Raw genomic sequence first — 25,546 nt, 5'->3', positions numbered from 1 at the left:
CTCAGTTTCATTACACTTGACAGGCTTTTAAGTCCCCTGTGCTGTCTGTCATCACTTTCCAGATCTCCTGAATGGTCTTCAGCTGAGTATCTCAACATTTACCTTAAAAGGTATTAAGGAGACAAGGAGGCTTCCCCAGATTACAGCAGCTTTTTGCCAATCAAAGAAGCTTTTCTGTGTAGGAGTGGAGGTTTGAAGGCTTTCCTGTGAAATCCTCCCATACTCTGCCCCAGCAGCACAGCTTTGGTTATGGAGCAGTAAAATGTCTCCTGTGTTCTATGGAAGCTCATACAAGTATTTCAAATCAAGTGATGTTATCTTTTCATTTGTTTCAATGTTTTGCATTTGTCTATGTGAGCAGTAAGACAAAAAGACATTTTAATTTTCAGCTTTGACTGGGGGAAACTTAAGTGCCCTTTCTGGGCTACTAACGGGGTAACTTAGATAACTCCTTTACCCTTTTTACCTTCAAGAGGTTGACAGTTCTACTTTGAAAATAGTTTACCCTTCTTGTAGTCCAAACCTAAAGTATTTTTATTTTTTATAGATAGAGAAGAGATCTTGTTCTAATGTTGAATAGCTCAAAGAGCTGTAACTGGCCAGCATCTATGTATTATACAACTCTTTTGCTCTTAACATGGAAAGGGTGTGAGCCTACTGTAGTCCACAAGGCAGAGCCCTTCCTTTGTAACTCAGACAGGTGCTGGAGGCTGATGGGTCAGTTCCCAATGTGTTGGTTAAGATGGCAACTCCTGAAATAAGAATCTTTAAAATAAGTTGCATATGGTCTTTAGATGCTTGATTCTAGTGAAGAAAGATATATTAAGAATAGGTAGATTATTGTGCTGTGTACCTGTCTGTAGATCTCAGTTCAGACCCAGGAAAACATGAGTGAGATAAAATGATAGGAAAAAAGTTTCCCTTTTCAACACCTGAGTTGAATGACTGTACCTTTGCACAAAACTCACCTGAAAGAACTCCTGTGGAACTCTGGTGAAGAAAAAAAAAAAAGAAAAAAGTCTTTATTTTCTCTTTCAGTCCAGTAGACAGTGTTAACCAAAATACAATGCAACTGTGTACTAAATAAACACTTTAATGATTTATTTTATAATTCTTACAGCTAATTTTATGTCCTTATTGTAAATTACTCTCTTCTTCCTTGCTTAAGGGATTTAAAGACAATGTCTATCGACAGAGAAGAAAGTACTTTGTGGATGTTGCCATGAGCTATAAATAGTAAGTACTGGCATAATTCTTCCCTGTGCTGCTGACTAGTTAGAATTCATGCTCTACTTAATTCTGTAGGATGAAGTTTAACAGTAGACAAAGTCATCCTTTAAACTTTGACTAGTTTAGTGTAGGCTATAAATTACAAACCTGTTGCTTGGAATCCTGCTACATTTTTGATATAGCTACAGGCAAGTAAAGCATTTGAAAGGCAAGCAATCTTTCTTTTAGCATTTTATTCACAGGTGCTTAAACTTTGGAAAATATTTTACAGATATTTGCATGTCTTACTGACAAACTGATGCACTGCTGAATCACACATATCTAGAATCCCTACATAGTTGGAAGAGCTCACTAAACTGCAAAATTATTATTTTCTTTTGATACACATACTGTGCTGGGCTGAGGCCAATGGCATGAGGGTATACAAACCAGGTGTCAGGTCCTGCATTTGGGTCTCAACAACCTGCAGTGCTGCAGGCTGGGGGAAGATCAGCTGGAAAGCTCAGTAGAAAAGGATTTGGAGGTGCTGTTTGGCAGCATCTGACCATGAGTTGGCAGTGTACTCAGGTGGCCAAGAGGGCCAATGGCATCCTGGCCTTTATCAGAAATGGTGTGTCCAGCAGGATCAGAGCAGTGATTCTCCCCATGGAGTCAGCACTGGTGAGGCCACACCTCGAGTGCTGCGTCCAGTTTTGGACCCCTCACTGTAAAAAGGACCTTGAGGTGCTGGAGCGTGTCCAGAGAAGGGCAACAGAGATGTGAAGGGGCTGGAACTCAAGGCTGATGAGGAGTGGCTGAGGGAGCTGGGGTTGTTTAGCCTGGAGAAAAGGAGGCACAGGGAAGACCTTATCTCTCTGTACAGCTGCCTGCAAAGAGGTTGTGTGAGGTGGGGGTTGGCCTCTTCTCCCAGATAATGAGTGACAGGATGAGAGGAAACGGCATCAAGCTGCACAAGGGTTTGGACTGGATATTAGGAAACTTTATTACTGAAAGGATGGTCAGACATTGGAGTAGGCTGCCCAGGGAAGTGGTGGGATCACCACCCCTGGAAGTGTTCAAAAGATGTTTGGATGTGGCACTTTGGGACAAAGTTTAGTGGTGAACATAGCAGTGCTACTTCACACTTAGAGGTCTTTTCCAACCTTAACAATTGTATGATTCTGTGATTCTACTGGATTCTGCAAAATGCCATTTATTTCTTTTGCCAATACAGCTCCAAATTTCTTAGAATTTAGTCAGTGCATTTCTGTGTAGTTAGAGAAGCTGGTGGCTGTGCATAAGTACACTGCAAGTGTTTTCTCATTCTGATCTTTTCCCCCCATTTCAAGTCAGTATTTTCAATTTGCTACAGTCCCTGGAAGTTAGGAAACTTGCTGTTCTACCTACAAACACCTACTGTGTTGCAATTTTCTTGTCACAGAAGCACTCAACTAGTTCTAATCCTACTCTAGGTTTTATTTGCAACAGGTTTAAGCCCTCATTCTCAAGGGAAAGAGCATATTAATTTCATCTTCTTTTCCATTTTCTTCTCTACACTTCTTCAGGTTTTTCTTTTATTCTCCTTTGAGATTCCTACCAATGTGGTTTAAGAATATGAAATGTGCAAATTTTTTTTCCACTTACAGGAGGCACGTCCTGTCAGCAATCTAGTCAAAACAGAATTTTTGAAGGTTTTTCAGCATAAGGCTATTACATAGGCTGCAGAAGGCTGGGGATTGACTCAGCTTTGTGACCATATGTAATTCTGATTATATTTTTCCTTTACTTTTGTCTCATGCCAGTCATTAAGCTATTACCAGTCTTACACATGTGTAGGTGCTAGTGTTCTTTCCCCTTTCTGCCCACAGTGGTATTTGTTTAGCTGGGTGCTCATGGCATCCATCCAGCACACTGAGCTGCTGCCTGCTGGGGCAGGTATTTATTAGTAGAGAAGCTCTCTAGGCTGCCCAGCTAAGCCCTGAGTTCAGCCAGCTTTCAAATGTAAATTGAGATAGATTTTTGTTAGAATGTTTGTTTAAAGCTGATTGATTTATTATCTTTCTTTGAGTCTAATGCTTGCAGTGAAGTTATTGCTTCTTGCCTAGCATTTACTGCAGTGTGAAATGTCAAGTGGATCCCTGTGGATGAAGGCAGGCTGTGTGTGCTCTTAGGCTCTTTCAGTAAGTGGGATAGTAGTCCATTTATCCATGATGGAAGCAGTAGTGCCATGCATTGCACAGCTCTGACTTGCTGGTAAGATCTTCCTTCCTTCTTCCTCTCAGCTGCGTAAGTGCTGGAAAGGCAATGCAGCTGGCTTGCTAAGCAGTAGTTGCTAAGCTAAGCAGAGACTAAACATGTCTCGGTGTCTTCCAGGCAAGTGACCTTCCTAACCGCTTACTGAGGCTTGATGTGTTTCTACTTCTAATTTTCCATTGTAAAACAAACAAACAAACAAACAAAAAACCCCACATTTGTTTCCTTAAAAAAACCCTGAAATTTGGCTGCTAGGAATTCGCTCCATAAAAAGTTGACTTGAAAATCTCAGATAAGCATTTCTTTTATGAATTGCTACTTTTCTATAGTGGTAGATGCTTTGCTTTGCTTGAACATAAAATAGTGCTTGTAATGAAGAGAGAGAGAGGAAAAAAAACATTACTAAGTGAACTTGGAGGAGCAGGTATTTGCTAGAGCTGGCTGTTAAAGGAAAAAAACATGTTAATAGAGCACAGCAGTGAAGATCAGCTGTATGAAATAAATGGACGAAAAAACCCATAAAAAACCATATTCCTCCCTCCTTCACTTAGCTTCTATCCTAAAGATAGTGAAAATGTGTTAATCTTGTTAATTAGTCCTTTGAGACTGATTAGGGTTTGGAAAAATGTTGAGAAAATTAAATCTGTAGGAAACATACGATGTTTAAGAGGGAATTAATAGTATGAGTTGATAGCTCATGACCATGGCAAAATGGAAAGACCCTATTTTAATAAGGAGAAATAAAAATTGAGATTAGGTTAGTTTGTAGAGTCATCTTAACCACAAGGAAACTGGCTATGCAGATTGGCCATTTCTGTGATTTATTGAGATGTTTGAGTGCAAGGTGGGTCTTGCATGTTGAAATAAGGTAAGAAATACAAGGTTTGCAGAGCTGAAGGAAAAGGCCCTGAATCCCCTCCCACAAGTCTGGCTGCCTTGATTCTCTCTATAAAGAAAGCAGTATCATGATCAGCTGGAAATAAGATCAGCTCTCCTAGGCATAAAGCCTATTAAGGAATTAATGTTCAGTGAACCTTACATCAGTACTAATGAATTAATTGAAACAATAACTAAGTTGTAATCTTTTTAGTGAGCAGTGAACAAGCTTCAGATCCTTGATTGTGTTTATGCCTTCTAGTGACAGGCTAAATAGAAATGTATGCTTTTCCACTGGTAAAACATATATTCCTCCTTGATGTGCTGATGCTGACCCATACTGTTAGTATCCATAGTAGGAGAAGGGATGAGGCTGGGTGTTCTGGCAAATGCAAGTGCCTGGAGTAGCAACCTCCTTGTATCTGTTGTGTATAGTACAATTCAGAATAGTTGCGCTGTGCTTTCTGTGAGCTGGCAGGCAGCTTAAGGCCCATGAAGTGTTAAGTTGGAGGGCAGATACTAGACCTGAAGGACTGTCTCCCACTGCAGGATGGGCACAGACCCAGAGCAGCTTCTGTGGATGAGAAATACTCCACTAAATGTGTTGCAATTCTTGTCATGTCTGCAAAAGTGGCTGACAGGGAACTAGCGCATGTATTGGATATTCAGCAGTCCCTACCAAGTACGAGCACCTCATACAAAGTTGCCTTTGACTGACAGATAGCTGCCATGGATCAAAATCCTTTGATATCATGAAAGGCAAGGGGATTAAATGGTAAGTTTTCAATAAAGATGAGGGGACAACCACAATGAATGTAGGGCAGATGATCCTTTCTTGTGCATGTAGGGACTGCATAGCAGCAATCAAATGTGACATGAGGGCTTATTCCTTGTTACCTCGTACAGCGGGGACAGGATTATGAATTGAGCAACAGCTGCCAGCAGAAGCCCAGCACTGCGGTTCTCCTGCTGCAGTGGAGGATCTCCTGCCTGATATGCCTGTTCAGCTGCTGCCTGTGGAACTGGGGAGGCTGCAGCACTGGGCTGGCAGTGCCCACTTTGCCAGCCCTGTGGCAGGAGAGTGAGAGATAAGGACTGATGGAGCGGAGGAGGATGCTGTGAATCCCTTTGCCAATCTGTGCATCGTTACAGTGCGGCAGAAGAAGATGCCTGAGGAGAAGGCAGATTGCAGAGATTACATATTCTGGACTGTGAATATTAAATCCAGAGGAACATTATGGCATTTCTAGGGGGAATTAATGAGATGAGATGATGGTCCATAACCATGTGATGGGAAATTCCTTACAGCTAAATACAAGGCAGTGCAAGTTGGAAGGAGCTCTTCACAATGTTCACACTGTCAGTCAGTTTTGAATTAGCTGTAATTATTCAAGGTGAATCTTGGATGTCAGAAACAGATTTGCATGTATCCTGGAAGGCTCCTGCTTTCCAATGTCTGTACATCCGTCCAAACAGGAGGGGACAGAGGAACAGGACAGAATTAAAAGGAGAGAGGTATTTAAAAGCTCAGTTTCCTCTAGGCTGGGCTGCTGGCTCTGAGATGAACTTCCTCATAATGTAGTCCTGCATGAATTCAGGGTTCCAAACATATCTGCACATGTAAGCAACTGTCTAAGCAATAAGTGCACATTTTTTAAATTGGATCCATACATTTTTAAGCATCTATGTAATTGCCTAATCTTCACGTAGCATTTGATGCTGTGTGAATATTATGTGTTTTCAAGAATGGATAGAGAATGCAGTCTACTGAAGGTCTTACCCAATGTACATGTTAGACTGAATCAGGATCTTCAGCTATCCACTTGCAAAGGTACCAGTGTCAGTAAGTGGAGAAATATTAGTCTGGTACAGGAACATGGTATATAAGAAATCCATCTTTCTACTATGATATGTACAAAGATTAAGATGTAATGAGATTACTTAGTAAGAAACACAGTTCTTAAGGAAATGATAGAATATGTACGTCATAGCATCAAGAAATAATTCTAAGGATGAAAGATCAAGCTGTCAATTAAAAATAGTTCAAATAGTTTTAATAGTCTCATTTGCCTTTATTTAAATAATACTTTTTGTAGAAATGTTGCTCTCTACAATCTCTCTATAGTCTGATTGTATTCAGATATATTTTGCATTTTTTTTCCCAATAGTGGTCAACCCATCCCTAGAGTGGAGTACACAGCTGAAGAAGTTAAAACTTGGGGAGTAGTATTTAGGGAACTCAGTAAACTCTATCCCACCCATGCTTGTCGTGAATATTTAAAAAACTTTCCTCTACTGAGCAAGTATTGTGGATACCGAGAAGATAATGTGCCTCAGTTGGAAGATGTTTCTATTTTTCTTAAAGGTAAGGTTCATAGTTGGTTTATCAATACATATGGTTTAATGGAAACACCTTTTGTTAGTATGGAGTACAGAGCACATTGAATGAAAAGACTCACAACATTATCAGTGGCCTTTGGTCTAGCCTGAAGTATCATTCTGGTTTTGGTGTTGTCTGTGGCAGAGAGTTTTTTGAGTCAAGACAGTTTTATGTAGGTATTTGCAAGTATGAAATGGAGAGAAATGAATCAGCTGAACATGTAAAGCATGACATGATCTTGTACAGGGAGAAAATCCTTCAGTACAGTGAAAAAGAGGAGCTGAGTTAGTGCTGCTCTGTCATTGCCACAGATGGGGACTTCTGATAACCTCACTGGGCATCCCCCCAATATCCAGACAGAGAAAAGAGGGAGTCAGATGCCAAGATAACTGATTTAAAAGAGGAGAGCAGGATTGGCACACTGTTGTGTAGCCTGATGAATACAAGGCTTTCCTGAGTGCTCGAGAACTGATGAAGCTAGTCCTTATATTTATATGCTGGAAAAGATATGGTTGCCACCATAGCTGATGTGGTACTTCTCTTAAATTTTATTTTTTTAAGGATCAGTATTTTACATATTTAAGTTCGAAAATAAATTCTTATTTTTCATTTGTAATGTAATTTATCCCATATGGACAATGTGGCAGATATGGAGCAGTTGTTTTTAGCTCTAGAGGAAAAGCCACCAAAGAGTTAATTTAAGAGTTTAATTTTTTCTCAAAGGTCCCTTCAGATACATATGTTTGTTTCCTAAACCTCTTACTCAGGAATTAAAATGTTATAAAGGTGGTGTTTGAAAAAAAACAACTTATGTGCTGTTAAGAGAATAATTAGCAAAGCATATTATCTAAATATATATATGGACAAGCTAAAGGAAATACAGAATTTGTAATGACAAGCTTACTTTCCTCCACTGGTGCTTCCTTCATAATTCTTGTTTGTGAAAACCTGCAGTTGCTAGTTGCTGACTCATCATTCCTTGAATTTGATTGTGTCCTTCTGGGTTTCTCATGTATTGTATTACGGTCTCTGAGGAATGATGCCAAATCGTACAGATATTTTCTCCCTAGCCAGAAATTCAAAATCTCACACTTCTTTTAGGAATATGCTTTCAGACTACATAGAGAACGTAGTAGTACCTGTTGCAGAAAAACTTTAAACATTGTCCTGTAAAAACTTTGAAAGAATAAAGAATTAATTTTGGAGAGAAACGTGATTTTCAAAGTTAGTGAGTTTGAAACTGGTTCACTCTGGGACTAATCTGTAAAAGGAACACTGTTAAATATTTTAATGAGGACTTCAGCTGTAAAAATCAGTATTTTATTGACACAAACAATATTTTATCTGTAAAAATAAAGACAGATTTGTTTTAATCCTATTCTGCTCTGTTAGGTTTTTAACATATTTTGCATATTTTCGATATGGAAACTTCTCTTTCATTTGGTACCAAGACATAAAAATTTTAAAAACATCACTTATGGGACCTTAGCATTTTTTTTAAAAGATATTAAGACCAACTTTGGAATACCTCAAGCGGTTTTCATTATGTGTATGCTAGCAATGCAAAACACTTCTTGTACTTAATTATTGGAAATGGTGTGTGGTGATCGTCAAGATTCTTTGTGTCATGCTTCTGGTGGAATAATTAACAACAGATCTGTCACCAGAAAGTGGTACAGTCATATATGTATTGTGGTGTTTTATTATCTCCTTCACTTCAGAAAGGTCTGGCTTCACAGTGAGACCAGTTGCTGGGTACCTGTCTCCCCGTGACTTTCTAGCTGGCTTAGCTTACAGAGTCTTTCACTGCACTCAGTACATCCGGCACGGCTCCGATCCCCTCTACACACCGGAACCGTAAGTTGCTGCCTTCACTGTAGTACTGAAAAAATAACTCACCAGTTTCTTGGAAGGAGCAAGTGAATTTGCCAAGATTGAAAAGAGGGACCTTTCTACAAAATGGGAAATTATTCTTACACGGTTGATGACAAAATCCTTCACATTGGTGAGACAGAATTTAATTCAAAGGCTCTTTTGTTGACTTTTTACAAGGGTCTTGAATAACTGGGTTATTTATATAGAGGATCAGAAATACTATTTAAATTATATTTCAGTGAAAAAAATGAGTTTTCACCTAAAAATTTTGAAGAAGTGTCTACAATTTTATTTTCTGCTGGACAACTAGAAAGAAGTTGTGGAAGAAAACCCTCCTGAATATCTTGGAAAAAACCTGCTTTCAGAATTTTAATTTGGTTATTTGTGTTCCCATTTTTATTTTTTTTGGATCAAGTTCCAGAGCTGAATTTCATTTCTCTCCTGTAACACAACACAAGCAATACATGGGACACTATTCTCTTACCAAGAGAAAATATTAGACATGAAGCCTGTTACAGGGAAATTATGACAGAACTAAGAAACATTTTAATTATGACTTTATGGGACAGCATTAGTATTGCAGTTTTTCCAAAACAGAATATTGCGAGTTTTTATGAAATATATGGTCTTCTGATGAAAAGTGGGGAAAAAGAAGATCAAAGAGATTGTAGTTCTTTTCCTGTGTTATATATGTTGTATTCTGTGCAGTAACAGCAGAACATACATGTCATTTAGATAACATGGAGGTAGTTTTAGCAAAGGTATCTGCTGGTCTTGTAACCACAGGAATGACATTTTTGCAGTGTATCAGTCGTCAGGCAGTTAGCATGAAATTGTAGCTGTGGTTTAATCAGCTTGGACTACTTGAGTGTGTTTGATTTTTTTCCAAATTTACACAAAGAATTCATACATATGTATTCAGCTCCAGTCCTGTAAACATTTGGACTCAGGCCTAAGTTTGATTTCATGGACTGACTGCCAAAACCATGGAGTAATATTTTTGAATAGAAAAGGTTTATTGGCACGGCATACTAAGCTGTATCTAAAAATGCAGTAGCTTTATTCTGGCAAGAGTCACCAGGTGGTGCTGTTAGACACTTATCTACCTATTTCCTCAGCGTCTGAACTGGGCAAAGTACTTGCTAAAATGCTCTGAGGCTAGCTTTGTGTGCATGTTTCTTTTGGAAAGGAGGTGGTGACCCCTGAAGAAATTCAGTCACTTCTATAACGTCTGTAATTAGAATTTTAATCTCTTAAATTTGCAGGCAAATTGATAGAATGAAAAATCTTGAAAGAAGGGCTTGGATGGAAGGAAGGGCTGAACCTCTTCTGGTCTATTTAAAAATATCTGTAGAAAGTTCAAGAAAATAAAAATGATACAAGGGAAGTACCAGGCTTTGCATCAATGATTTTCTCTCATGTGGGAAGCCAGTGTTTCAGGCTGCAGCATGGACCAGTGTTCAGCAAAAGAATGATGACATTTATTAACTTAGTACAACTACAAGAACATTTTCATCTACTGATAAGAGATTTAGGTACATAACTCCAATAGGATAAAGGCAATAATACCTTCCAGGAAGCAATTAAGTGTGTCTGTGCATTTCCTGATGTTCTTTGGTTCATTGATTTGTGTATTTGAGAACCCTGTAGTTTTCAGAATACTGCTTACATTCAGAATTATGCAGTGGATCATAGCTGATCCTTAGTAATGGCAGCTGCTTTTTTGGTAACCTTTCTGGTCATGCTGTCTGGAAAGCAGCTGACTAATAATAACAGTTGAGTTAGAATGAGGGGTTTTATTCCTTATTTGGGCTGAACTTAAAAGTACAGGTTGTGGTCTTAACACCTCTAAATATGACTAACAGAGGATTTAAATTGTCATTTTCTAATGATGGTATACCCTCTTCTTCCAGACCTACTGGTTCACATTAGTTAAGTAATGTGTACTGACTATCAGACGTTTTTTTTCCAGTTTTCCATTGGAAAATTTTGAAAATCGTTTTTAAAATGTGTTTAGGTTTTTTTCCATAACCTAGAACACACAGTAAGTGTTACCAGAAGTGTAGAGTGAAAGCCTAGTGCTTTTTTAAATCAGTGGCAAAACTAAATTGACTCAAATGAGGACAGCTCTTCATCTTCTGCAGTAGCTGCAATGCCCTGAGATCTCCTGGTTGATATATGGGGCTGTAATGAGGTTTGCTGCAGGTCCCTGGCTGGTGAATGTTGCATTTCAGTGACATAAACCTGGTAAAAAGGCTCCCTTTGACTTCAGTGGGCTTTCCATCAGATTTAACACCCAGGCTACAGAGCTAGATACAATTAGAGAGTTCATTTGGTTTGATCTGTATCACTACCGTATGCACTTTAAAAGATATTTCTTGCTGATTTTAATTATGTTTCTACTACATTCTCTGAGTTACGTAGATTTCTTCTGCTTTACTAAGTAATTTACTTCAAGAAAAATCTTTTGCTGTGAAAAGTGAATTACAAAAATCTTATTTTCTCTGAGCAATGTGTGTGAATAAATTAAAGGAACTTAATTATTTTCAGAATAAGACAAAACAAAAGAATCAAGCCTTGGTAGTTAAGCAAAGAATTATATTGTTTAGACTATCTACAAAGGGCCAGACTGGCAGGGAAGTCTAAAAGGCTCCAGTGACATTCCCCAATGCAGGTTTCATGTTTCTGCCTGAAAGATTTTGTGGGTTTGGAGGATTTTTTTGTTCATATGCTTTTTGCTTTAAGCTTCCCTCTTTGTAACTGCACATTCAAAATACTACTTTGCATAGCTTTAATGGAAGAATCTACAAGCTAAAGGCATGAGAGAAATATCTTCTGCCTTCCTTGCCAAGAGAGACAAGTCAATGGGATTAGGCTTTGTCTGTTCTAATTTTGTCTGCAAGAGTGGACATACCAAAGACCATGTTGTCCCAGTGCAGAACTGGGAATAAATCACCTTTGCTTATTTATTTCTGGGGGTTGTGGCTTCAGCACAGGAACACAGAGATGGAGGCACTCGCTCAGGTGTCAGTAGTAGCAGTGCTGCAGTAGAAGCCTGCTTGCAGATGAGTGTGCTTACCTGGAGCCAGGAACTTGGGGCCAGTTGCACTGTTTGCTTCGGCTTGAACTACTGATACAAAGCTAAATATATCTGGACTGATGGAGCAGAGCACACATGCTCAGAAATTAGTGTTGGTTTGCCCAGTGGAGGTAAGAATTGATGTGCTGAGCTTCCAGAGAATGGGCTTTGTGGCCCATTTTTATGTTGGAAATTGAGGGTTGGATAAATCAGGTTCCTCCAGTGAATTGCTCAGTACTGGGCAGTGGTGTGTCTGTCAGACTGCAAACTATATTCCCCAGCTGTCCTTTGCATTGTCAGTGAGCTAAATCTTGCAGAAGATGATAGAAGAAATTGTGATTGGAACTGAATTAATCAAAGAGGGGCCTTTAGCTTTGATAATTATCCAGTCAAGTGATGCAAACCACCTCCTGAACAAAGAAATGGAGGCATGCAGAGCTAACCAATTTTACCAGTCTGAGTTCCAATGGGAAAGGGACTCCCATCTACACTATGGGTCTCGTTGAATGAATTGCTCACATGTGAAGTTGGCTCAAACTTGTCACGCACAACTTCAGAGAGGTGCTTGTCTCACCAAAAGGTGTGACTGTAACATGAGCAAAAGTTGGTCTGCATCTGTCAGTGAGACCATTTGAACTGAGAAGAAAGACCTGTATGTGTCCATCCAGTATTGGAACTGTATTTGATACAATTTCGGTGATGCGAACTAGGAATACCAAAAACTTGAATCTTCATTTGTATACTCAGAAACTTCTATTTACTACTATCTACCTACACATTATTGGTTCAGACTCCTTGGTGAGGATACTGAGTAAGAAGACTTTAAATTATATAGAGGGTTGTTTTTCTGTTCATGATTTATCTGAAATGTCATGTTCTGTGACTTTTCAAACAAGAATAGTTTGTAAAAGACAAATTGGATGATTTTGGGTAGAAGGCAGAAAACTTGATGTTTTCTCCCTGCCTTTAAAACATTTGTTTACAGCTTAGGATAAAAAAAAAAAGAGAAATGTCTTTGAAGAGACGAAAGCAAAGGAAATGTCAGATTGGATTTTTAAAGTGAACTTTACTACCGAGTCCATTATTTCCTGCGAACAAATGCAGCAAAACTTTCAGAATTGTTTGAAAGCTTTTGTAGATGATGCATGTGCACTTCCGTTAGCAGTTTTCTGTACACTTATGTCTGCACTTTGTCATGACTAACAATGCACTTACAGATGTGAACAGCTGTTCTTTTTGAAATGATTGGGATTCTCTGCTTTTTCTGAAATCTGCTTGCTGACAAGTAGACTGCATAACAAAAGTACCCAGTAATTGCAGTAGGATCTACAGGAGAAATCAGGCACACAGAAATCTCTATAAATATTGTACCATATTTCTGGGGGCAAGTGGCAAAATGTTTGGTGTGGAGTGCTATCCAGGTACAGAAAGAGGAATGGACAAGAGGAAGAGGGAATGTCTTGGATTTTGTTTTATGTGGAGCGAAAAGCTGAAAACTGTACTTGTGGGACATCTGGCTTTCCCCTGGGCAGTTCAGTCTTCATGTCACCAAGTCTGAAAGATTGTAGTGATCAGGCTCTTCCACTCAATCTGGAAATGATGAGCAAATCACAGAACAGCTGGGGTTTAATGATATATATCCTATTTAACAGAAGCAAATGTGTGCGTTTCTACCTACACATAGAAACCATATACACAGGGAAGAACTACACTGCAAAAACCATGTTTCATTGTAAGACTTCTAAGACAGGGGTCAGACCCGTGCAAAATGGCTTATGTTAAATTAATTATGGAATTATTATTGTATTAATTTCTGTAATGACTCTCTTTTCATTTCCATTCCCTTAGGGATACATGCCATGAACTCTTGGGACATGTGCCTCTACTTGCTGATCCCAAATTTGCACAGTTTTCACAAGAGATAGGACTTGCTTCACTGGGAGCATCTGATGAAGATGTTCAGAAATTAGCCACTGTGAGTCAAAATCTCTTTGTGACATGCTCTCATCTCTCTTCCTTTTTAGCTGATGAACAGATGTGCACTGTCTTATTAGAGCTGGCTACATTTTCATATTCCAGGGGACTATGATGTGACAATCACAGAGCTTTAAGTGTTTTCCTGTTGTTTTGTAGAAGACCAAAGCTGATCACACTAAGTAATGAATTTCAATTTTATTTTCAATAATCACAAATTTTCAGGGCTAACTGAGATGAATTTTGTTTGCTTTAAGGTGCTGGAAATGAGTAAAAAAGGTAAATTTGGGGAAAAAAACCCCATAAAATATTTTAATGTGTGCTCTGATCTCTAGACTGTTAGCTCCTCCACAGGTGGCTACTTTGTCTCTTAGCACTGATATTTCTGTATTCACTGTTCAGTTTTGCAGCTTTTAATTGTATTCCAGTGTGCAATGGATTTTAAGATGACAATGCATCTTTGCCTGCTGCTCCCCGTGGAGAATATGTAGTTACTAAGCCAGGGCTGTGCAGCAGTAGATCTAGGTCAAGACCAAGTACCTCGGCCAGCAGCTGGGAAATGGATTCTATGTTGCATCAAGTGAGGCACAAGTCAGCAGTCAGTGTGAGCTGTCTGTGTGTTAAAGCTGTTAGGTGCTGCTGGGACTGGAGCCTGAACGGCCTGTGTGTGAGGGACCCTGTCAAGCTGTCATGAGCCTCTGCTCCTGAGCACCTGTCAGCCCTGCTCTGTTGAATTCCAGTAACTGGGATGTGACCCTTTGCAACATGACATCAGTTAGTGACCACTGGTCTTTAGCACTTGGTTTGTTCAGTTGTTTTAACTTATTGTATATTTCCTTTGGTGGATCCTGTTAAAACTAAAGTGGCAGATAATTTAAGGAACTATATTGGATTAAAAAGCTCCATATTTGTAAAGCTCCACATTTAAACATTTTATCTTCTGAAATAATTTGTGAGGTGGAGTGGGAGAATTGGTTACCTTAAAACTTTTGCAGCATACTGCTGCTCTTCTACACATAAAGTGCAGTGGGGATTTAAAGGCTTGAAAATAAGTGTTGGATGTGGAGTCAGATTAGGTTCAGTTAAACTGCAGAAGTTTTGATGTGCTGGTTTAGCAGAGGCTTAGAGTCCTATCTGCGAAAAAAGGTGTTTTTACCCCTTTGTTTGATTTGAATCCTGTTTGATTTGAATCTTCTGGCTCCTTCCAGAAGAAGCCACTAAATTTAATCAAAATGTCTTCACTCCTTAGTTAGACAGGCCTGATGCCTTGCTCATGGCTAACTCCTCTCACATGATTCTGGGTGTGTTCCTTGTTTTTCTAATGGTTGTCTGTGGAGAAGAAACACTTGTTTTTATCGAGGAATCATGCACGTTGAGTGGGTATTTCCACATTTGCTTGGGAGAGACTTAGTAGGAAACAGACCCACCTTACCATAACATGCAATCTCAGGAGAAACTACCTTACTGGCTGTCCCTGTAAGTACTTTGAGGAAAACTGTATTTCCAGATATTTGCTCCAAAATAACCTCGGATGACATGAGCCTGTTGCAGAGGATGAATTTGGTACTGGTCTGTTTGGGTAGAGATATTAATATAAAATGACCTCTGAATATTATATAAATCCTTGTACTCATCCCCCTCACAGAAGTTCCCAGTTATGACTGACTGTGTCATCTGAACAATGAGCGGCTCTTGAATCATAAAGCAAAAAATAAAAGAAGACAGCTGAATCACTTTCCCTTATCACACTGAGAATCTGATATCTGAGTCAAAGTTGATTTCTCCTCCTATGCTGGAAATAGCTCTTTCAGGTGGAAGAAAGAGTCAGCCAGTGTTATTTTTGTTGGAGCACAGTGAAGGGCTGTGCTCCCCTGGGGTAGATGCTTGACAAATACAGAGATGTTACTTGCCCTAAAATGTGCAATGTAAACAGCCAACTTGAGAGCAGGTAGAAAGAATACCTCTCAGTGGTGAGGGTGAGGAGGCCAAGAAATTCATTCAGCTGGGCACCAAATGTCACCTGAGGTGCCATTGACTAACATTTGCAGCGTGTTCAGTCCCATTTCCATCCTAGATAAAAAACAGACGCAGCAAGCTGAGAAATGCCAGCCAAGAGCCTTAACACAGAAAAGCACTGAAGGTTCCAGCAAAGCGACTTCAAAGTAAATAGAGAAACGAATGGAGAGAGAGTGTGCATATTAATGAGCTTGAATCAATATGCCCAAAGCAAGCTTGCCATTAGCCTGACCTGTTTCAAAAGATAGTGACATTAGGTGCTGAGCCATTACAGGAAGGACAATGGCATTAGGAAAAGAGGAAAACACCTCTTAGGAATTCAGACCAGAAAGAGAAGACTTATTACAGGTGGTTTCATAATCTTGTGCTGCATTCTGCTCTCGAAAAGACACTGTGTATTAGCTTTGATAGATCTGTGCTTTGTGCCCTGCCCTGAGCTGCAAAGGAAGCGTCTGATGTTTTTGTCCCTGCAGGGCTGACACATTGGATGTAAAGCAAGCTGGAGCCTGCTGCCTGGGCAGACTAGAAGTGTTTTGTAAATTGCAATTAGTCATGTCTGTGCAGCCCCATCAAGGGCTGGAACTAAATGGGAGAGCATTGCAGGGGCTCTGGTACTGGCCAGCTGGAGGAGAAGAATGGCTGCAGGGGAAGAGAGCTGAAAAGACAGTATGCAAGTTCCCTTCATCCTCTTGTGGTCTTGTAGTCAGATGGGGGAAAGAATAAAGGAATTGCTTCTGCTTTGTCATGAGAGTGGAATACTGAAAGAGCCAAAAGACTTTGTAGTGGTTTGTTGAGAGAGTCCATTTTCATTTACAATCTTTTAGGAGAGTAAGAAAGAGGGAAGACACAAAAAAAGGGTGACAGAGATTGTGACTGAAACAGATCAAAATATTTGCACCATCCACTTCTTTTCAAGGGGTGTGGTATAATGCAGTTACTGATTGAAGAAATGCAATATTGACCATGCATGTCTGGGTTCTAATTATTATCATCATCGTTACTCATGTCTTGTCCTGTTCTGATTGATTTTCTAAAACTGCTTTTGAGCAGATTTTTCAGCATGTCTGGTCTTTCTATTTTCACACAGTACAGAAATAAAAAAGGCTGTCTTTTCTGCTTACCTATCAAACCATAAACTGTAGAGAGGACTTGACATGAGGTGTTCCAACTAATTTACATAGTATATCATTTACAACACTTAACAGCACATAACGTAAGGTTTTGTCAGAAAAATTGTATCAAGAAATGCATCTTGATTTACATTTCAGTGTTAACTTGTAATTTGTGGACTTGGGAGCTGTCTTTGTAAGGCTGCAAGTTGCTAAGCAGGAACCTGCCTATCTTGCTAATGGCAGAAATGACTCCTGACTCTTGTTTCAGCACTGCTCAGGTTGCCCCTTCAAGATGCACTATGTATAGGATGTGTTTGTGTAGGTGAAATTCAGTGGGTGTCAGTTCAGAAAAGGAGTCAGCAGAGTGCCTTTTTCATGCAGTTCATCACCAGATCTTTCCTCCCAAGAATATGGTCATTAGGGCCTAATTAGTTTCACTAAGTTTTTTCCCAGTCATTATTCACTGGAAGTTATATTTAAACATTAAGTTCTTTAGAGCTGTAAAACTTTCAACTTTTCATCTTTCTTGATAATATTTGTTCTTGAATTTTAACAACATGAGACAGTACAAATCAAGAAATTTCCTTAGTTCTGGCTGTCCTTTAAGTAGAAAGCCACAAAAATTCCTTATAAATTTGAAGGAATTGTGTGTGACGAGATCTTGTAAATGCATTTCAGACTTGTTATGAATCTAGAAGTTTTACCTTGCCTGGATGGTGACTGAGGCCAGTAGTTAATTTCTAAAGCTAACTTCATTTTATCTGTGTATGTATCACGAACAAAATATTTTAGAATTATATACTGAGTTAAAAACAACATTCAAAACTGCCTTTCCCTGGGTTGTGGTAATTCTTGTGACTTTACTTGCCTGTCTTACCTCAGAATCTATATTTTCTGGTCTTGTTGACATCATTCTAGTCCTTTTCCCACGTGAAAATCTGGCACATAATTCAGGACAGTTCTCCATTATGTTTGCTGAGGAGATAACCAGAATGGAACAAAGGGAGCATTTTGGATAAAGACTGAGTAGATTTGGTAACTTAGGGAAGACTGAGTGTTTGTGGTCTCACTAGATACAATTGCTTCTCATCTTCTCAAATAACAGATTAGATTTCCCATAGGGGCTATTTAGTACTGCTAGGCTGTAAGTACAGTTTGTGAACTGGCTTACTGTTTTCCTCCATGGATGAGCAAATGGAGCTGAGAAGAAAATCAGAGATTTTGAACATTCCCACTGTACATCTAAAAAACCAAGACTGCCTATGCGCTTCTCATTTATAGTTGTGAAATGATTGATGGGGAACTAACCATCATTGTAAGTCTGTGACCAGTTCCTCTGCTGAAGCTATTCTGACATATAAAAATAATTATGTATTGGCCAACTGAAACCCGGTATTATAGCCCAAGAGCTATGGCAGTCACAGAGGATATTGAAATTTCACATTCAAATCTCTGTCTGGTCTTTTTTCTGTATCCCAGTTGCGTGCCATGTATGTGTGACAGATGCCAAGAGTGAGGACAGTGAGTACCTTAAATGCAGTGGTGACATAATGGAGTTTCTTGCAAAACTGTTACTTCTGGGTACACCTGTAGTTAGTGAATAAAGGCGCTGCAGCATGAAGAGCTGAGAGTGAATATGACTTAAAACTGCTTGAGTAAATTTTGATGGGCTCACAGGAGACATATGAAATTACTCTGATTTGGGCTGTATGTCACTTAAGGGAGAGGAATCAATTCCCAGGGTAAAAGCTAGGACAATAAAGCTGAAATCAGGTATGATGGATAGCTAGAGACAGACATTGTCCTGCTATACTATGATCTGTATTGTTCATCAGTAGATGGCATGGGCAAGGTTTCTGTTCCTGACTTGGGCCAGGCAAAACCACCCATTTGAAGATGTATTTGGAAATCGCCCAAGTATGAAAACCGAAACTATAACAAGGAGCAGAAGTGGAAGCAGATGAAGTTTTGTGGCTTTCTTGACCATTACAAAGTCACACAGGTGTGTTTGAATCAGAAGGAAAGGATAACTTACTAATGGATTACTTTGGTTAGATGTTGCTGGGCTCACTGACTGTTCTTCTAAAACCATTCTGTAATTTGTGGGCTTGCTCTGAAAAATGTTCTAAAGGAATTAATAAAAAGTAATCCTCTCCATTTTTAAGGGTTTGTTTCAGCAATACTTTCTGATAATGTTGCTGAAGCACTGATGTGAAGTCCTTCCTACGTTATGCATAATCAAAAAGGTGGGCAGAAAAGATATTACATATGTCACAGAACAGGACTAAGGGGGAAAAAAACCAACTGTGGATTCCAGGGATCAATATTTAATATTTTAGAATACTGCAGTGTTCTCCTGAAGTGCATTTTTACAGTCATTCTGTCAAATGTTTGTGGTACAAGAAGGAAAGTATCAGCAGAGATACTTAACCAGCTTTAAACCAGCCCTGCAGATTGAAGAGTTCCATTACTGGAATTGGGAGCTAATGCTCAGTATTTTCTGCAGGAATTGTGGCAGTCTGCTAAGGCCTTTTCTTCTGGGTATGGAGAATCTGTTTCCAGGTTTGGATCTGTAAGAATTGCTGTGCTGGTCAAGGCTATGGCTGGTGACTTGTGCCCATCATAAATAGCTGCTTAGCAGAGATGAAAGTACAGGATGAGCATATCTGATTATTTTTAAATGCTTTCCAAGCTTCTCACCAGTCAGGAAATTGGGGAACTCTTCTTCCCACAAATGTAACTTCTGTGTACCTAATTATCTGAAAGGATATCTGTCCAGAGACAGCTGTTTATGTTCAAAGACACATAAATTTTTAGTACCTGCAGTAACTTTGTCAATGACCTCTATGGCTCAACTATTCACTGTCTGGTGAACTGTCTCATTTCGTTGCTTTTAAACTGATTCCTACTAGGTTTTTTGTATATTAAGAGAGAAGGATCAAATCATCCCTGGGGGCTTTCTGTATGCAATCATGACTACATAACACATATATTTGCTTAGTTCTCTCTTCCTGGATAGGAAACCAATCGTTTTCTTACTAACTCCTCCTGCTATTGAGGATGTTATTCCTCTCCTGAATCCTTTCCACCTTTCCAGCTAGAACTGGAAAAGAGAGAGGATATATCAGTCACCAGGCTATGGAACACAGTAAATCAGCAGCTTGAACACCAACTGGAGTTTTGATTAGGAGTAGCACTGTGGAGTCAAGGCAGTTTTGGATGTGCTTGCTATAGAAGTGAGACCTTTTGTATGATAGGAAGACTAGACCTGGTGTTGTAGTGCTGACACAAGTTGTTGCTTAGGGATGAAAGAAATATGCTGGATGCAGAAGGAAAGTAGGATTCAGTACATCCACTTGCTTCACCATACAAGGATATGAGTCCCTCCAGTTTGTGATTAGAAAGGGGCAGATCAATATAATCTCGAAAAGAAACATCTTGTGCTTTATACTGGGTCCCTCAAAGCTAAGAAGGTGCAAGAGGGCTCACCTGTTACTACAAGGGTGCCCAGTTGGTCAAGTCAGTAATCTGCCTTTTGGAAGGATCTCATATTGTCCTAATAGACTAAATTTTGTGCTCACAAGTAGCTAGAAGCAGCTGTTCTATAAAGTACTTATAAATATGTATATATTGTGCCCAGCCCTGTAATGAGGATGCTAGACGAAAGAGAGAGCTAATTTGACTTAATTGGGAGCAGGGAAGAAATTAGAAACTTTACTATAGAAATAATACAGTTCATTTTAGACAGGATGTGATTTATGAAGATCAAGCCCTAAGCAGTTAGAAAGACTAAAGGAAAAGGATCTATTAAAATAACAAATTGCAGCTAGAGTCTGAATTTCCTTCTATTTCTTGTAGCATTTTGTTTCCAAAAGTGGTTAGATCATAATCTGTGAAGTTACTGAACTGCAAATGCAAATTTTCATGCACACAAGTAATATATTTTGACATAGAGGTTAACAAGAGAATGGTGCAAATTTCACACAGCACTGGCTTGCTAATTACATTTGTTTATTTTCAGAAGCAACTTCATTTTCATTAAGAAATTGCAGATCCTACAATAGTGATCTTTGCCAGTAGTTCAGTAGCTCACACACTGAACACTTGCTCTGCTACAGTAGTAATGAAAGTGAGCCTGAAAATAGCTTAGAAAAAAATAGTGGCATTTAGGAGTGCATGCAAGTGGCAAGCATCTTCCAATTCAGTTGTTGAATCCAGTAGAGAAAGGCTGAGGAATGGTGAAAGGAGTCTATGAATTTTGATCGGATTTTTTGCATATTTGTTTTCTCTTTTGACCTAGAGTTGATAATGTATTAGCAAAAAGACATAAAGTGTCTTTTATAGAACATATGTAACCAGCAAAAAATAAAGTTTCCAGCATAAGCTTCCAGGGAGCAACAGTAAGACAAACAGTTTGGGTAACAACTACTAACAAATCACTCATAAGTTACTGGAATAAAGGTTTAAATATCAGGGGGAAAGGAGCAATAACGGAAAGGTTTGGGATAAATTGCTGCTGCTGTTCCTGACTGCCTCTGTGCTTTCAGCAGTATGTAGAAGGAAAGCGAGAATCCTGGGCTCTGTGTAGGTATTGTTGACACTCTTAACACATTATTGAAGTCATTTGTACAAGACATGGCCATCCTCCAGCAGCAGCACACAGGTATATGGGGTAGTGAAGGCATTTAGGGTGTGGCAGCTCCTTTCAGCTATGTCTAGGCCTTGCTTAGGACTAAGGGAAGGTCTGTGCTGTGGGTGCACAGGTGGAGAAGTTGGAGCCATGAAGCCAGAGCAGCAGAGGAGTGCTGTGCAAAAATAGCATTGGTGACTGCAGGAAAGGTTCTCTTTGAAGCAGCTCCCCAGCTGCCTGGTTACCTGGCTGGGACCCACAGTGGTGTTGGGATGGGCCAGCTTCAGGCTCCCTTTGCTCAGGGATCTGCACATCCTGCTGCATTGTGCTGTGCAACCACAGCTGCTACCCTGTGTACCCAACCCTCTTTTCAGGAGTCAGTGACCCAGTCAGGAGAAGGAAGCAGGGAGATTCTGCACTCAGGCAGAAACCAAAACAGTTATGTGTAAGCACGGAGTCAAAGTATCACAGAATGGGTAAGGTTGGGAGGCACCACAAGGGATGATCTGGTCCAGCCTCCCTGCTCAAGAAGGGTTATCCTGGATCACATTGCACAGAGTTGTGTTCCAGATGGTTTTTGAATGTCTCCAGTGAGGGAGACTCCATGACCTCTCTGTGCAATGTGTTTGAGTGCACGATTATCCCCACTGTAACGTTCTTCCTCAAGTTCAGGTGGAACTTCCTGTGCATCAGTGTCTGCCCATTGCCTCTTGCCCTATTTCTTGGCACCACTCAGAAGAGCCTGGAGACATCCTCTTGACACCTTGCCTTCAAATACTGATAGAAATTGATGAGGTTCCCTCTCAGTCATCTCCTTTCAAGGCTGAACGGACCCAGCTCCCTCAGTCTCTCTCATAAGAGAGATGCTCTTGAGTCTCTGATTTATCTTCATAGTCTTTGCTGAACTTGCTCCAGGAATTCCATCTCTCTCTTATACTGGGGAGCCCAAAACTGGACACAGCACTCCGCACAGTGAGGTGTGGCCTCACTGATGTCCTCAAACTGTTCACTATTCTTTTTATTGTCTGGGATAGTTCAGTAAATAATTTTGCTTCCAAAAGGACATTCATACATGTAGCTGTTGTGCATAACCCAAATAGTATCATATGGTAGGAGTCTTAAAATACATACCTGTAGAGAGCTGAACAGATGCCAGCTTAATGTTCACAACCACAGGACTGGACATACCTCAGGTGTTCAGTCTAATTATTTCACCCAGCATGTTTGAGTGCTTTCTTTGTATGCACAGATTAACGTATGGAAGTAAGATAGAGTGCTTCTGGCATCCATAACTATGCCAAGGGCTTAATTCCTTAGTGCTGCAACTTTGGAAGTGGTTCTTATGCCTGTCGTCACCTTTCCATCAAATGGCATCAAAGTGCTGGATGGAATATTGTCCCATAAATTTTTAATTGAGATATTTTTGGGAGATCTACCATAATAATTTTGCAAGTATATCTTAATTATATATTTATAAGTCCAATGCTGATGCTAGAGAGGCCCAGGGGGCAGTTTGCCATTGCTTTCAATAAGCTAGGTCCGTGGGCTAAATACTAACCTCATTTCCATGTGTACCATCTCCTAAAATGTGGAGTTGTACACATGCAAATGAAAGTAGAATTTGTTGCTGTAAAGTTAATTTTTATAATTTACTTTCCAAAACATCTTATTTAGAAATAAGGGTTTCTGCAGTGATTGAATTGATTCTGGAGGACATGCGATTTTGCAGTAGTGTTTTTCCTTTGTCCAAACCTGTGTGGTACAGCATGCAACAACTGTTAGCTAATTCTTAGAACCAGGAAGTCTTCTGAAGTTATTGTATGAAGGTTTTTGTTTTGTTTGTTGATGATTTTGAAAAGTTAAAGCAAATACTCTAAACCTGAAAGCATTGTTGAAGCCAAAGACATGGTTACAGAGAAGGACCTTGTGACTGTTAACTTTGGTTGTTTCGGTTTGATTCCAGCTGTGGCTGAAATTGTTGCAGTTCAAGGTCAACAGAACTTCAACATGCTGGTACCCTCTCAGGTGCACTTTGAACAACCTCTCCACTCTCTATTCTCTCGGTTTGCTTTTGCATCAGACATAGCATTAGTTTAGACTGAAGAACCCGGTTTCAGTTGTTAGCTGTAAGTTTTATATATTCTGTACCTTACAGAGAACTTTCTGTAGACATTCACAGAGATGGCATCTACTAATAGTGCTAGATAAAGAAGTTTAAGCTCAGAGCTTTTTCAAGATATGTTGGAAAGAGTGGGAACTCACAGATTATTATTGCCTGTAAACCCTATTACTCTTTTTTTTCCCTAGAGGTTTTTGTTCCCTACCTTGAATCAGTAGGCTGTAATTGCAATAATTATATCATTTGACTACATAAAAGTCGCTAAAATTATAGTTGTACAAGACATTTTACATCTCTCAAATGTAAACACCTTTATAGGATTAATTTTTCATCTTTGAATAAGCATATTAGGTTATATACAGATCTATACTATATATCTGCAATGAATTTAGGACCTGTACAAGCACAGAATTCTTACATATCCATGGAATCTGTTCATTAGTGACAATTTTGGAGTGACCTTCACACTTGGTAAGTCACTTCCAGACCACAGACACTGTAAATTCCTTTGACTTTGGTACAGTGAATAGCCATGATCTCTCTGCTCACAGGTATTTGCTCAGTATATATTTTTTCCACCTTGCTGAATACATGTTCATGCGATTTGCTTTGTGTTTACACACTGCTGGCAAGTAAGTCAGTGGTGACTCAGTTGACTACTCTGGTTATGATGGATTCATTTTACATGCCCTCACTGCTGAAAATCAGGGTGCTGCAAGAAAGTGCTCAACTATACTTGAAAAAGATTTTGTTTGGGGCTGTGAAAAACATCTTCAATTTGTATATATTTTTAGTAGCAAAATTAATAGATATTTAAAATTCCCTGAGCTACTTTTCTTCTTTGATCTGTCTGTCAGCTTGACATGAATAGAACTTACACTTTTGTGCTTATGCCTACTATCTTTTTTTGCTTCTTTTTAGCAAAGCAGGTTGAGTTAATGCATTAAGAGTCACAAAAGCTTTTGGGAGTCCCTTGGCATTTATGTGATTAAAAGAACATTGGGTTTAAATGCAGTGTTGCTGTTAGAAACTGTGATGTTTGAAAACAAGTCTTAGCTATTAAATCAGTTTTCTCTAAATAGATACAAGAACTTAATTTTCTTTTTAAAATGTTTAGAAAATTAGTATGGATGTTGGTAATTTTGGAATGAAATCCTAACTCTCTTTTGCTCTTCAGAAATAAATTTGAAATGAATATGACTGTTAAGAAATAGTGCATTTTTTTTCCTTTAAGTTAGAATTCTAAAACTTCATTGGCCAGTTGTCCTTGTCTCTTCTTTCAAAGTGTTTTTACCCCCACAGTTACAGAACTTGAAAGAGTTCTGATATCCTTTCATCCCCAGGAGCCTGCTCCCCTTTCTGAAGATACAGCCACCCTTCGTTAGTAGATACATTAGGGGTTTTGCAGCTGATCATGTACACAAGAGGCTCGTACCCATTCTTGGCTAAAATGACATGGGAGGCTCAGTGGCTGTCCTGCATCACTCCCTGCAGTACAACTGTCACAGGCAGTAATTGGCCTGGCAATTAGTGGGGATACAGCCTGCTTCAGGGAATGGCAGCACGAGAAGCACCACATGAGCCTGGTGCCTTCCCCAGGGGAGTGCCTGTTAGGGAGGACACCGGGGGTCTGTCTCTGGGCTGGCCAAGGGTAGTTTCTAAAGTGCCTCACAGCTCACAGTAATCAATTCTGACAGTGGACTGGCACAGGGCAGGGGTTCAGTAAACTCCCTGCTTATAAAAGCGAGGGTTGCCTGTGCTGTGATTAGCTGCTTCACCTTTGCGACTTGATAATCTGTGGATTTATTTAGCCAGTCTTTCGAAAGCTTCTCCCAGGATAAGTGGAAGAGAATCCAGTGCCAGTTTTCCCTTTTGCAGTTTCCTTGGAGCATTGCAGCATTTTCAAAAGGATGAACTCTGCCTCCCCAGCCAGAAGAGCATTTCATAGAGTGCTGCAAGTTTATGCTTTCTCTTCTGAGTCACCTTCTTAGCATGCTTGCCGTGGAGTGGAAAATGGCCCTTT

The 25,546-nt window shown here is 39.6% G+C and overlaps 1 protein-coding gene across 1 annotated transcript in view; it reads left to right on the top strand.

Annotated features, from left to right (window-relative positions):
• The window catches only part of TPH2 (tryptophan hydroxylase 2), a 51,821-nt gene that overhangs the window by 7,637 nt on the left and 18,638 nt on the right, over positions 1-25,546 (top strand). The window contains exons 5-8 of the mRNA XM_063394908.1: positions 1,169-1,236; positions 6,507-6,703; positions 8,440-8,575; positions 13,521-13,647. Coding sequence (XP_063250978.1) covers positions 1,169-1,236; positions 6,507-6,703; positions 8,440-8,575; positions 13,521-13,647 — 528 coding nt within the window. The remainder of the gene's footprint in view (positions 1-1,168; positions 1,237-6,506; positions 6,704-8,439; positions 8,576-13,520; positions 13,648-25,546) is intronic.

Source organism: Prinia subflava, chromosome 4 (assembly GCF_021018805.1).
Source record: "Prinia subflava isolate CZ2003 ecotype Zambia chromosome 4, Cam_Psub_1.2, whole genome shotgun sequence".
Classification (NCBI taxonomy): Eukaryota; Metazoa; Chordata; class Aves; order Passeriformes; family Cisticolidae; genus Prinia; species Prinia subflava.
The sequence above is the reverse complement of the archived record's forward strand: the minus strand, read 5'-3'. Positions and strand labels throughout refer to the sequence as shown.